This window comes from Phodopus roborovskii, unplaced genomic scaffold (genome assembly GCF_943737965.1).
Source record: "Phodopus roborovskii unplaced genomic scaffold, PHOROB, whole genome shotgun sequence".
Taxonomy (NCBI): domain Eukaryota; kingdom Metazoa; phylum Chordata; class Mammalia; order Rodentia; family Cricetidae; genus Phodopus; species Phodopus roborovskii.
The window spans coordinates 111389-122872 of NW_026126064.1; the positions used below are offsets into that span (position 1 = coordinate 111389).

An 11484-nucleotide genomic window follows, 5' to 3' on the forward strand; every position below is an offset into this window, starting at 1 on the left:
AACAGAGCCATATTAAGTTGAATTTCTGTGATTTAAAAATTATTTTGAGGAACCTTGCTACTTATCCACACTAGAATGGGCTACATGGATAAGCTTAATGGATTTTGCGGGGTATTTGGACCTTCCAAGTTTCTGATTTTCTTTGTTTGTTTGTTTGGTTGGTTGGTTTTGTATTGCTTTAGGTGAGAAGACAAAACCAAAAAAAGGAACAAACAGTATTTTATCATGTTAAATTTTCTTTCAAAAGGCTAATTGAGCTTATAAATGGCCTAGGATTTATTAAGGCCTGTCCTTCAGGCCATCTCAAACATAATCAGGGCTATAAGTACCAGGGGTTTCTTTCAGATGCGCCTATGAATAAAATAAGCCCAAAGAAAGCCTAGGTATTTAGTATCTGAACTAGTATCTGGGTAAGATTAATGTACATATAATGCAGGCAAAGAGAAAAGGAATGCAAAGACTGCTAAGGCTGAGAGTATCGAAATGATTTTATAAAAAAGGAATTCATACTCAAGTGCAGTGATCCTCCCTGAGCTAAAACAGTCCTGCTCTTACAGATATGATCACCGGAGCCCATCCTTAATAATCCACCTTACTACAACCTACCTGACTCCTACAACATCCAGAAACTGTGTTTCATAGGAAACCTTTTGCACTAATAGAACAAGGTGACCAGTTTGGGGGTGTGGAGATGGCTCATTGGTCAAGAATACTAGCTGCTCCTGCAGAGTTCCCAGCACTTGCATGGTGGCTTCTGAGCAAAAGGGATACAAGTCTTACAGACTCTGCTTCACATCTCACTCCCTCCTACCACTCCCTTGCCCTCCCTAGTGTCCAGAAACCCACTTCTCAGAAGCCCATATAATGTCCTAATATCAGCGAAATTCCTTTATGTCTTAAGTCTTAAATAATTACCTAATCTTCTAATGGTGGTAACTATTTTAGAAAATATCCAATCCCTATATTCCTAGCTTCCACAGTCTTTTTCCTCTGCCAAGGATGATAACTAGTAACAATGGTTTTCAACTTTAAAAAATGCATAATTTAATGATCAAAGGTGAGTCCATTTCTTTCTTCCTTTCTTTCATTCTTAGACATTTATCAATATATTGATTCTGAGAAGGAATTTTTTTAAACAATCTTATAAGTAACAATAGATAAAGAACATAAAGAAGAATGTGCAAATAGAGATTAGCTGATAGGTTACTAGTAGATAGTTCACTGGTAGAACACATGTCTAGCACACATGAGACACTGGATTCCATCTCAATCACCAGTTTACTAGTCTTCTGACAGTCTAATGTATTGGCATGATAATAACACATTCATTAATTAACAAATTATGGATTGATTAATTCATTTTTTCTTTGCCACACACAACTAGAAAGAATTTTAACCCAAGTCTTAATGACTCTCACCTGCAAAATTATATTCAATGTACCAGATTGGGAAATGGAGAATTTAGCATCAGGAAAACCACTCAGCCAGTTTCTTTCAAGTCATTACAGTAGGTATTTTCTTAACTCTATGGGTTCTATATCACAGAGAGTCTGACATAGATTGTTGTAGTTATTTTCAGGATATAACATGTTCGTGCTTTGCTTTCTTCATTTGGCTCTATCTCAACTACTCAATCCTTCATATAAATAGCAAATTACTTGTTATCTGAATTCAAACATTGCCACTTCTTTTTTTTTTTTTTTAACTTAATCACTCCCAAATTTTTGGATATTTATTTTACTATTGTCAATTGTGTTTATGAACACATAATTCCCTGTCCCGAAAAACCAAAACAAAAAGAACAAACAAACAAACAAACATATGCTGAGCCTGGTGGTGCATGCCTGTAGCTCCAGCACTTAGGAAGAAGAGGCCAGCAGATCTCTGTGAACTAAAGATCAGCTGGTCTACATAGTAAGTTCCAAAAAAGCCACAAATACACAGTGGGACCGTCTCATAAATAAAACAAACAAAAAAAATGTAAAGAAGTTCAAGTCCTGGATATGATATTGTGTTGAGTGTGTATAATTGTGTATTAAAGGAAAGAAAATTTTAAAAGAAACTTTTCTTTGAAGCTTATATAACACCATTCCAGAGATAGGAGCTAGCAATCCAGCTGCTGACACCCAAACATCCTTTTCTTGGTCACAGGACCATGGTGGAGTTTAGCCTAGACTTCTCCAAGGACATTGACCCTGGTATATACTTTAAGGATGAGTATATCTCCAAAATGTGTTATGTCATCCATGTGCTTTGAGTACAATGGATTTCTAAGGTTATATCCTTTATATAAACCAACTAATTTTACCAGTGGAGCCTGATTTTTTTTAACTTCTCTTGACCTAATCAGTGAAGCACCTACTTTTAATCATAAATAAAGGTATTTTAATTTTTTTGAAGTAGCTGCCCCTAGAACAGTGTTGTGTTGTAATTACATAGCTGAGCATCATGATAAGGGAGACCTAGTGTCTTCAGAGGGGAACTTATACCAACACAATACCTTAGTCTACACTACAATAAATTAGAGAGAAAGAAAAATATCAAAATATCAGCCTCCTTTGCTTTTGCATGCCTTTGCCTGGGCTTTCTTTTCCATGCTTATTTAAAAATGGCTACCTGTCTTTTGTTTATTTTTTTTTCCAGATCACAAGAGTTTATCCCCTATCCCTCTGCCTAAGAGGTATATAGATAGGTCATAGTTACCCATAATCATAGCAGTGCAACATTAAGAACATTATAATTACCAACACAGTTCATATTTTAAAGATGAGGACAGAGATCTAGCTTTATGGTTGGTGTTATCAGTATTGGACAAATGAGTTAGAACAATCTTTTAAAATCTCTACCTCATCTTCAGAAAATGAGAAGTTGTTCCCTGTCTACAAAACAAATTGCCATCTGTGTAGTCTTAGGCCATACATAAATAGTTTTCTTTCTGCTTCAACTACAGGTTCTTTCCTTATATGTAGACTCAAGAATTGTCTTCAAGTATGTCAGTGAAATACTTTGTCTCTGTACATCATGTAGAATACCTCTGGATCTGACCTCTTGTGTCATGTTAGTGCTGATTAGTTGAGTTTTGTACATAGTTTTTGAATTCCCAAAAGGAAAACCAAGTAATTTTGAGCTTATGACCTATTCAAACTCAGAAACTGTTAAAGGGTGTGTCAGCCCTTCTTAAGCCACACACAGTAGGCCCTGATACTAGTCTGTTGCCTTTTCTCCTCTTGCATTAACACTTCCTGAGGAAATAGGAACAAATGCCTATTCTCCCCACATAGGGCACTCCAAAAAGATGAATATATAATTCCATCCAAACACAACTTTTTCAAGCAATGAGTTTTTGAAAGGCTTGCTTAAAGATCATGGCTGAGGGGTTTCTCATGGGAGTATAGGTGACCTTCAAACAGCTGTATCACCACAAAATCCCACTCCATCATGAATAATATCCTTATGTAAGCTGAGTCATTGAGTCCTATTTTCTGTTAGCTTTTCTGTTCCTAGACACACACAACCACCACTGCCAACAAAAATGACAATAGCAAAAATAATAAATAAAAAGAAATCAAGCAAAACCTAGTATCTCCCTTGAACACCTGTTGATTGTAAGGACTGAGGGCAGGATCCCTCACTGACTGCAATTCAAGGTGAATATCACTTGGTATCCCCTACCTCCTAATTAAGAAGTGCCAAGAGCTCCATTTCTATTTTATATACCTAAATATCACTGTGTGGCTTTCTTTCTTTCTTTCTTTCTTTATTTATTGCCATGGCAAACTGTTCAAAGGAATCACTATTTCAAACCTGCAGATGTGATGATTATGTAGTATCCCAAGTAAAAAGCCATAGTACAACAGCTATGGCTATGCCAGCCACTGCTTTCTTAAGGTTACAAAGGAAGGGCTTTTTTGTTTTGTTTTTAAAGGAAGGTAATTAATACTTGTTAAATGACTCTCAAGCCAGACAATTTGATATATAATTAGGAAACATTTACTATTAAACAACTTCAAGAAGTTGTTGTTTTTAATCTCACTTTTTCTCTGTTCTGAGGATCAAACCTAGGGCTTTGTATATGTTAGACAAGTGCCCTATCGCTGAGAAATGTCTTAGCCTCTAAGGTTATCTTTCACTGTTTAGAAAATAAAATCTCAAATGAGTCAGAATTTATGGAAGTTAGAAGTTCAGCTCAGCTGTTTTTGTTTTTGTCATATCAGACTCTAAATATATATTTTAATTTTTTAAATTTACCTTTGTATCTATATGAATATAAATGTGAATGCACATGGTCTATGCACACATTTGGAGCTCAGGAGAGCCTTGTGTGTTGGTCTTTCCTTTCCATGTTATTTGAAATGGGGTATCTTGGTTTTCCCAGGCTTATGAAGGATAGCTGGATTGGGAGTTTCCAGGGAGTCTCTTGTCTCAGCATCTCATCTGGGGAATACAGATGCTGCTGCTACTGTGTTTGGATTATATATGGATTCTTGGATTTCAATACCAGATCCACACACTTTCATAGAAAGTACTTTCAAATTCTGAGCCATGTCCCCAGGACAATAGTTTAATTACTGGCATGTGTACAATGCTTATCATCTTAACACTCAGCAGGCTAAGGTAAGAGGATGGCAAAGTTGATGCTAGTTCAGTGTGTACATAAAGGTTCTGACTCAAAAACTATGTAAATTAATGCTTCATTTAAATATTTAAGAATCTTTATATAAAACAGTCTGGAAAAATACTGAATGACAAAACATATAAACTAGATAGATCAATGTTATAAACTGTCAAAATGCTTGAATCAAGTAGCTTTCTTTGCAAATATAATCTACAGGGATTTCCATAACAGAATTGAAATTAAAAGTAAGTTAAAATTAAGTAGAGCATTTGCTTACCATCCATGTGCAAACTTCCTGGTTTAACTTTAAATATCACCAAAAATTTTAAAATATTAACAGATATTCAATATGCACAAAAGTCAAAACATTAAGATTACAATTTAATAAGTTAATGTGTATGCATTCTCACATTATATAGTTCTACAATTTTTAACATGAACAAAACACATCTCAGAAATGTGAGGTTATATAAGAAAATAAAACCTGAGACCTAAAAAAGAAATATGGCTCAAGTTGTATCGGTGACAACTTCTAACTATAAGTTTTCTGAGCTATCTCATTCCTAAATGTCCTCTAGTTTTATTTTTGTAACCCATTTGGTGAATTATGGGCTCTATCAATAGTCAGTTTCATTTATGTGATTTAGTAACACTGGAAAGTAATAAAAAAAAAAAGGCAGTTGCCAATAACATCTGACAACTATTCAATAGATATTTAAAGGTTAAAAAGTATCAAAAACCCATCTGTAAATCTCAAACCATTTCCTTGTCAGTATATCTCTTTAGCCCAGATTCAGTATATTATGTTCATCTACAAAAGAGAGAAGGAAGCTTAACAATTTCTAGTTTTTTTTTTTAAGTATGTTATTCTGAAAACAAAATCCATGCACTCTTCTTATATAAAATTTTAGCGGTCATCTGTAGTAACCTCACTTTGTGATGCCAATCTGTAGTATCCCATCTTTGTGGGGCATTAAATGGACTCAACCCCCTTGCCCAGTTCTTAACTTAGAGGGGGAGTGTGGATTGATAAACACAGGTAAAGAGACTAAGAAAAAGACAGAGACACAGAATATATTCAGGAGGGCAATTCAGTGAATACTGAATGCCCCAAGTGTATTCTTCAACATTCTTTAAGTACCCCAGCCAAAAAAGGGGGAAATGGCAAAAAGACTTCTTTATCAAGATACAAAGAAGAAACAGACCTCTTCTTCCTTAATTTTCCAAACATTTGGTAACCATGCCTTAGACTAAATTTCTAGTTATCTGGCCATGAGGGTTAAGAGTAACCACACCTCAGAGAAAGTCTCTTGTTATTTAGATAAGACATCCAAGACCAATACCAAACATCCTACAGCAGCCACGACTTAGAACTTTACCTCTTATGACTTTAACCTTGGAAGAGTAAGGACAGTTTTGTACTCTCTTTTATTTCTGATATGTTTTCAGTTTTGCTTTCTCCCATGAAGATTTCATAATGATATTTGAACATATTTAGTGTTGGTTGTTTGATTTGGTTTGCATTTCTTTTCTTGAGACTGTACTCACTGTATTATGCACAGACTGATCTGAAACTCTTGGCCTCAAATAGTCTTCTTTAGCTTTCCAAATAGCTTAGACTATGAATACACACCACCACAATCAACCTGGTTTTATTTTTGTTTGGTTTTTAGTCGTAATTTTAGAATATCATACATGAGTAATTTATTTACATAATTTCCATTTCTCCCTCTTCACCTTCTAAAAATCCACATGCTTCCTACTACCTCTCAAATTCAAGGATTTTTTCTTTATTGTTGCTACAAACATCTACACACACACACACACACACACACACACACACGATTCCATTTACTGTTGTTTCTAGGTTCTAGGTACATGTATTTAGGATTAACCAAATGGGTTTTGATAACCTATCAGGGGCTTTATACTTAAAAGAAACAGATTCTTCATCTCTTAGCAGGCATTGATTTCCTACAGCTTCTCATATAAGGGTGCAACTTTGTGAAATTCCCCTATCAGCACATTGTCCTGTCAATTTTTTCTGGTCATTATGCAAGTCTCATTTAGGCAATCTTATTGTTGAGTTTCATGGGTAAAACTTCTCTGTTAATGTAAAAGAAAAACAGCAGGTATCCTGGTTTTCTGGTCCATAGGATCTTTCAGAGCCCTCTGTCATGTTCCCTGAGCCTTGGGTGCTTGGGTATACAGATTATGCTGTAGATGTTCTAATTGGGGCTGAGCATAATAAACATTCTTAATAATATTGTAAGTTAGTTTTTATTTCTTAATTTCACAGGATATAAACTCTCGTTTTACTCAAAAAAGTATTTTTATGAAATAATAAGTATGATGGTTATTTAAACAATATAAAAAGAAGAAAACTGTTGGATCTGTTGTTTGACTGATTAGATGCTGGGCTTCTTATTTAATTTCAATTGTATATATGATATATCTCAGTCAAAATCTCACAAAACCAATGTAAAAAGTAACTAAATGACTACACTTGAGATTATGAGACATATTAGAGTTCCTACAAGCTGTTTTCTATCTCTGCAATAGGCAGAATTGTAGTTGGTAACTGAAACTGCAGAATAAGAAAGAGGCTCTTGCCAGTCAGTAGTGGCACACACCTTTAATCCCAACACTCAGGAGGCAGAGTCTTGTGGATCTCTGTGAGTTCAAGGCCAGCCTGGTCCACAAAGCTACACAGAGAAACCCTGTCTCAAAAAAATAAATAAATAAAACATAAAGAAACAAAGAAAAAGAAAGGAAGGAAGGAAAAAAGAAAGAGGTTCTTGTAATTACAATCACTACTTTTAATAATTTTTAATTAAAGTTGAAATTAAATGATTATAACTCTCTTCTTTAAAAAAATATTCAAACATAAGGTTGTTAAATGCAGCACATACAATAATAATACATTGTTATCTAAACATATAGCTTTTTATATAAACAGTAAAGATTTCCTATAATTTGTATCTAAAAAATTATGGAAATTGTCATGACATTACCTTTTTTTTTCTGGTCGTGACAGTAAGTGTACCTGCTGTTGATGCCAAAGGTTTATGAGTTCCAGCACTAAGCTTCATCCCTATCCCTTATTCCTTCATTACTGTTGCCATTAACTTTTTCCTACTATTTTCATCACAACAAAAATAACAATGTGTCACCTTTGCATCTTCTAGCTAGTTGCAGAACACACTATTAAAATTGATACAAGTTCCTATTTTATTTTCCAAGAGTGAGATGTTTATAAATATTCATAAGTAAAAGTAAATATTGCTAATATTCTATTGTTTTCTTTCTAGAACTTAATTTGTAGAACTTACTTTGTAATGTTTTTGACAGACAACAAAGATTATGATGCTTACCTGTCATATACCAAAGTGGATCCTGATCAGTGGAATCAAGAGACTGGGGAAGAAGAACGTTTTGCCCTTGAAATTCTCCCTGATATGCTTGAAAAGCATTATGGTTATAAGTTGTTTATACCAGATAGAGATTTGATCCCAACTGGAAGTAAGTTAATGTTTTCACTTGCTTATTTCATGCGTGTGTGTGTGTGTGTGTGTGTGTGTGTGTGTTTTAAGTTGGTACATCTGTGTAGTCACCAACTTTACATAGCATTTTGTGTCTTAAGTAATTTTGCTTAGTTTTTCGAGAAAGAAATGTTTTTATATGAAACTGTATTTTTAATATGTCAGAGAAGATAATTTATCATTCTATACAGCACTGTATTCTATGAGCCTTAAATTTATTTAAATCAAATCAGGTATTTCAACCTGAAATTAATATCTCTAATCTTGCTAGAACAGAGGTCAAAACTCTATGCAAAGTGCTTGCTCATCCACTGTTTATATAGTCATAAAGTATTGACAACAAGCAATTCTTACATAATGTGTGGGAGAAAGTATCAGAGCCTTTTGGATCTCTTGTCAGTTCACTTACCCTCATCCTTCTTCTCTTTATAGCATACATTGAAGATGTGGCAAGATGTGTAGATCAAAGTAAGAGGCTGATCATTGTCATGACCCCAAATTATGTAGTTCGGAGGGGCTGGAGCATCTTTGAGCTGGAAACAAGACTTCGAAACATGCTTGTGACTGGAGAAATCAAAGTGATACTGATCGAATGTAGCGAACTCCGAGGAATTATGAACTACCAGGAGGTAGAGGCCCTCAAGCACACCATCAAGCTGCTGACGGTTATTAAATGGCATGGACCAAAATGCAACAAGTTGAACTCGAAGTTCTGGAAACGTTTACAGTACGAAATGCCTTTTAAGAGGATAGAACCCATTACACATGAGCAGGCTTTAGATGTCAGTGAGCAGGGGCCTTTCGGGGAGCTGCAGACTGTCTCGGCCATTTCAATGGCTGCGGCCACCTCCACAGCTCTAGCCACTGCCCATCCAGATCTCCGTTCTACCTTTCACAATACCTACCATTCACAAATGCGTCAGAAACACTACTACCGAAGCTATGAGTACGACGTACCTCCTACGGGCACCCTGCCACTTACCTCCATAGGAAATCAGCATACCTACTGTAACATCCCTATGACACTCATCAATGGGCAGCGGCCACAGACAAAGTCGAGCAGGGAGCCGAATCCAGATGAGGCCCACACAAACAGTGCCATCCTGCCGTTGTTGCCAAGGGAGACCAGTATATCCAGTGTGATTTGGTGACAGAGAAGCAAAGGACAGCCCATCCCTGGGAGTTTGAAAAGAATCTGCAGTCCAGTGCCTGGAACTAAATCCTCGACTGCTGCTGTTAAAACATGCATTACAATCTCTAGAACACGAGGAAAAACAGGGTCTTGTACATATATTTTTTGGAATTTCTTTGTAGCATCAGTGTCTTCCTGTTCTACCATGTCTCTTACCATTACATTTTTTTTACTTTGTTTTATATGTCACTGGATTTGTAAATTTACATTTTTTTTTTAAGAAGAGACTGATGTGTAGATAGGAAACCCTTTTTTTGCGTCACTAATTTAGTTTTAAAATGGGTTTTTAGTTTTATTTTTAAATTTTATTTTGCTTTTAACATTTCCTTGGGGTGCTTGGACAAATCTATCTGACGGGACAAGGAGCACCGGATCCTCTCTCAGGTTCTTCCTAGGACCAGCTGGGCCACGTCGGCCTTCAAAGAGCAGTGCAACTGAATGCCAGCAATGCATTGCTGTTTGGCAACAAAAAAGAGAGAGAGAGAAGAACATTTGTTCATAGGAGGGCCCTGCCAGTCAGAGCCCTGATATTTCTTCCTTGTCCCCACCTCATTCCCTACCTCTACCCTTCTAATGGCAGCATGATGTGTAAAACTCTGCAGATGGTAGGGGTAGGTCTAACTGTCTTAACATTTAATTCACTGCTCTTCAGAATACACTCTAGACCCAAAGTTGTGCTAGTCACGTGACTGTGACCACTACAGAGTGATCACTACAGAATGAAGATGGAAGGCATGAAAATGGGGAGAGTGTTGTTTCCGTTTTTTTAAAGATGAGTTGATGTATCCTTATATATAAATATATATAAATAGAAATACAAATAGAAATATATATATATATATATATATAAAAGAGCAAAACAAAACAAATAAATAAATAAAAAACACACAAAAATACAAAACCAAAAAAAAAAAAATACCAAGCCCTATATTTGATCACTTCCTGGAAAGGCATGAATGTGTTTGTGGCTGTTTTTGTTTGAAAATCTATTTCCTCTTTTCCCTCTACAATTAATTTTTCTGCAAATGAGATTATGTGCAAATACCAGGCAAGTTAACTCAGATAGATGAATCAAGGCAAGTAAAAATGAAATTTACATTGAAGGCTTCCAAACCAAAGGGAAGATCAGGAGGTGTCATCAAATATATCATGTCACCTTGTATTATACAAAATGTTATCTTCTGAAGAGTCAGAAAAAAAAATCTGTGAAGCTTATTGTGGGGTCCCCTTGTACTTAAATGTTAACTGACTTGTATTTACTTTTCAATGCTACATTCAGTTTATGAACATAAGCAGCATTTATTAATATAAAGGTGTTTAAATAAGATCTCAGGAGGTCAAACATGAATAACAACACAAACTATTTTCAAAGTAAATATTATTTACACAAAATAGTTTTAATTAGATCAGAAAATACTTAAAATACTTAATTTTATTGTATAGAAATTAATTTAATTTTAACTATATAATTCTATCAGAAACAGAAAGTTGATGCTCACAAGAAATTTGTCACTTTCTGTCTAGCTTTCTGTTTGAAATCAATCACATAAGCAGCTAATTCCTTGTCGTGTTAACAATGATGCTAAATCAATCACAAAAGATCCTGTATAGGGCAGAATTGTTAAAAGGAAATGTGACCTATGTAGAGTTTAGTTGTTTGTTTGTTTTAAATCAATGTGACAAAACCACTGATAATAGAACTTAAGCTTTATAGAACTTACTTTAGTGATTCATTATGGGAAATTCCTTCTCAGCCATCATCTGTGGGGTCAAGAAGTAACTACTGTGTTTGCTTTATTCCTGCCATACCATACAACTAGAAAACAATCCTAGAGTTTGGGTCTCAAGGCTAAAAAGGCTTGAGTGGGCCACATGGACATAAAAGTATAAATTGCAATAGAGGACATTGGGGAGGGCAAGGTAGAACTATGAATGTATGAGATACAAGTACAAACATTTTGTAACAATGCAAAGGTCTCAGTGTCTGCGTGACAAGGTAAAGGAGCCTTGGGATGTGCATTGGTTTTTATTTGCTTAAAAAAAATGTTTACTTCTCTGACAACTTGCCTGGGTCTTCTCTATAATATGTCTTTATTCTTGTGCTCCCCTTGGTTCTGTGTCACATTTTAAAAATC

General features: G+C 35.3%; 1 protein-coding gene across 1 annotated transcript in view; it reads left to right on the forward strand.

Annotated features, from left to right (window-relative positions):
* Nucleotides 1–11010, forward strand: part of Il1rapl1 (interleukin 1 receptor accessory protein like 1) — a 41279-nt gene extending 30269 nt beyond the window's left edge. Inside the window, exons 5-6 of the mRNA XM_051179389.1 lie at nt 7967–8137; nt 8590–11010. Coding sequence (XP_051035346.1) covers nt 7967–8137; nt 8590–9308 — 890 coding nt within the window. The 3' untranslated portion in view covers nt 9309–11010. The remainder of the gene's footprint in view (nt 1–7966; nt 8138–8589) is intronic.
* Nucleotides 11011–11484: the final 474 nt, after the last annotated feature.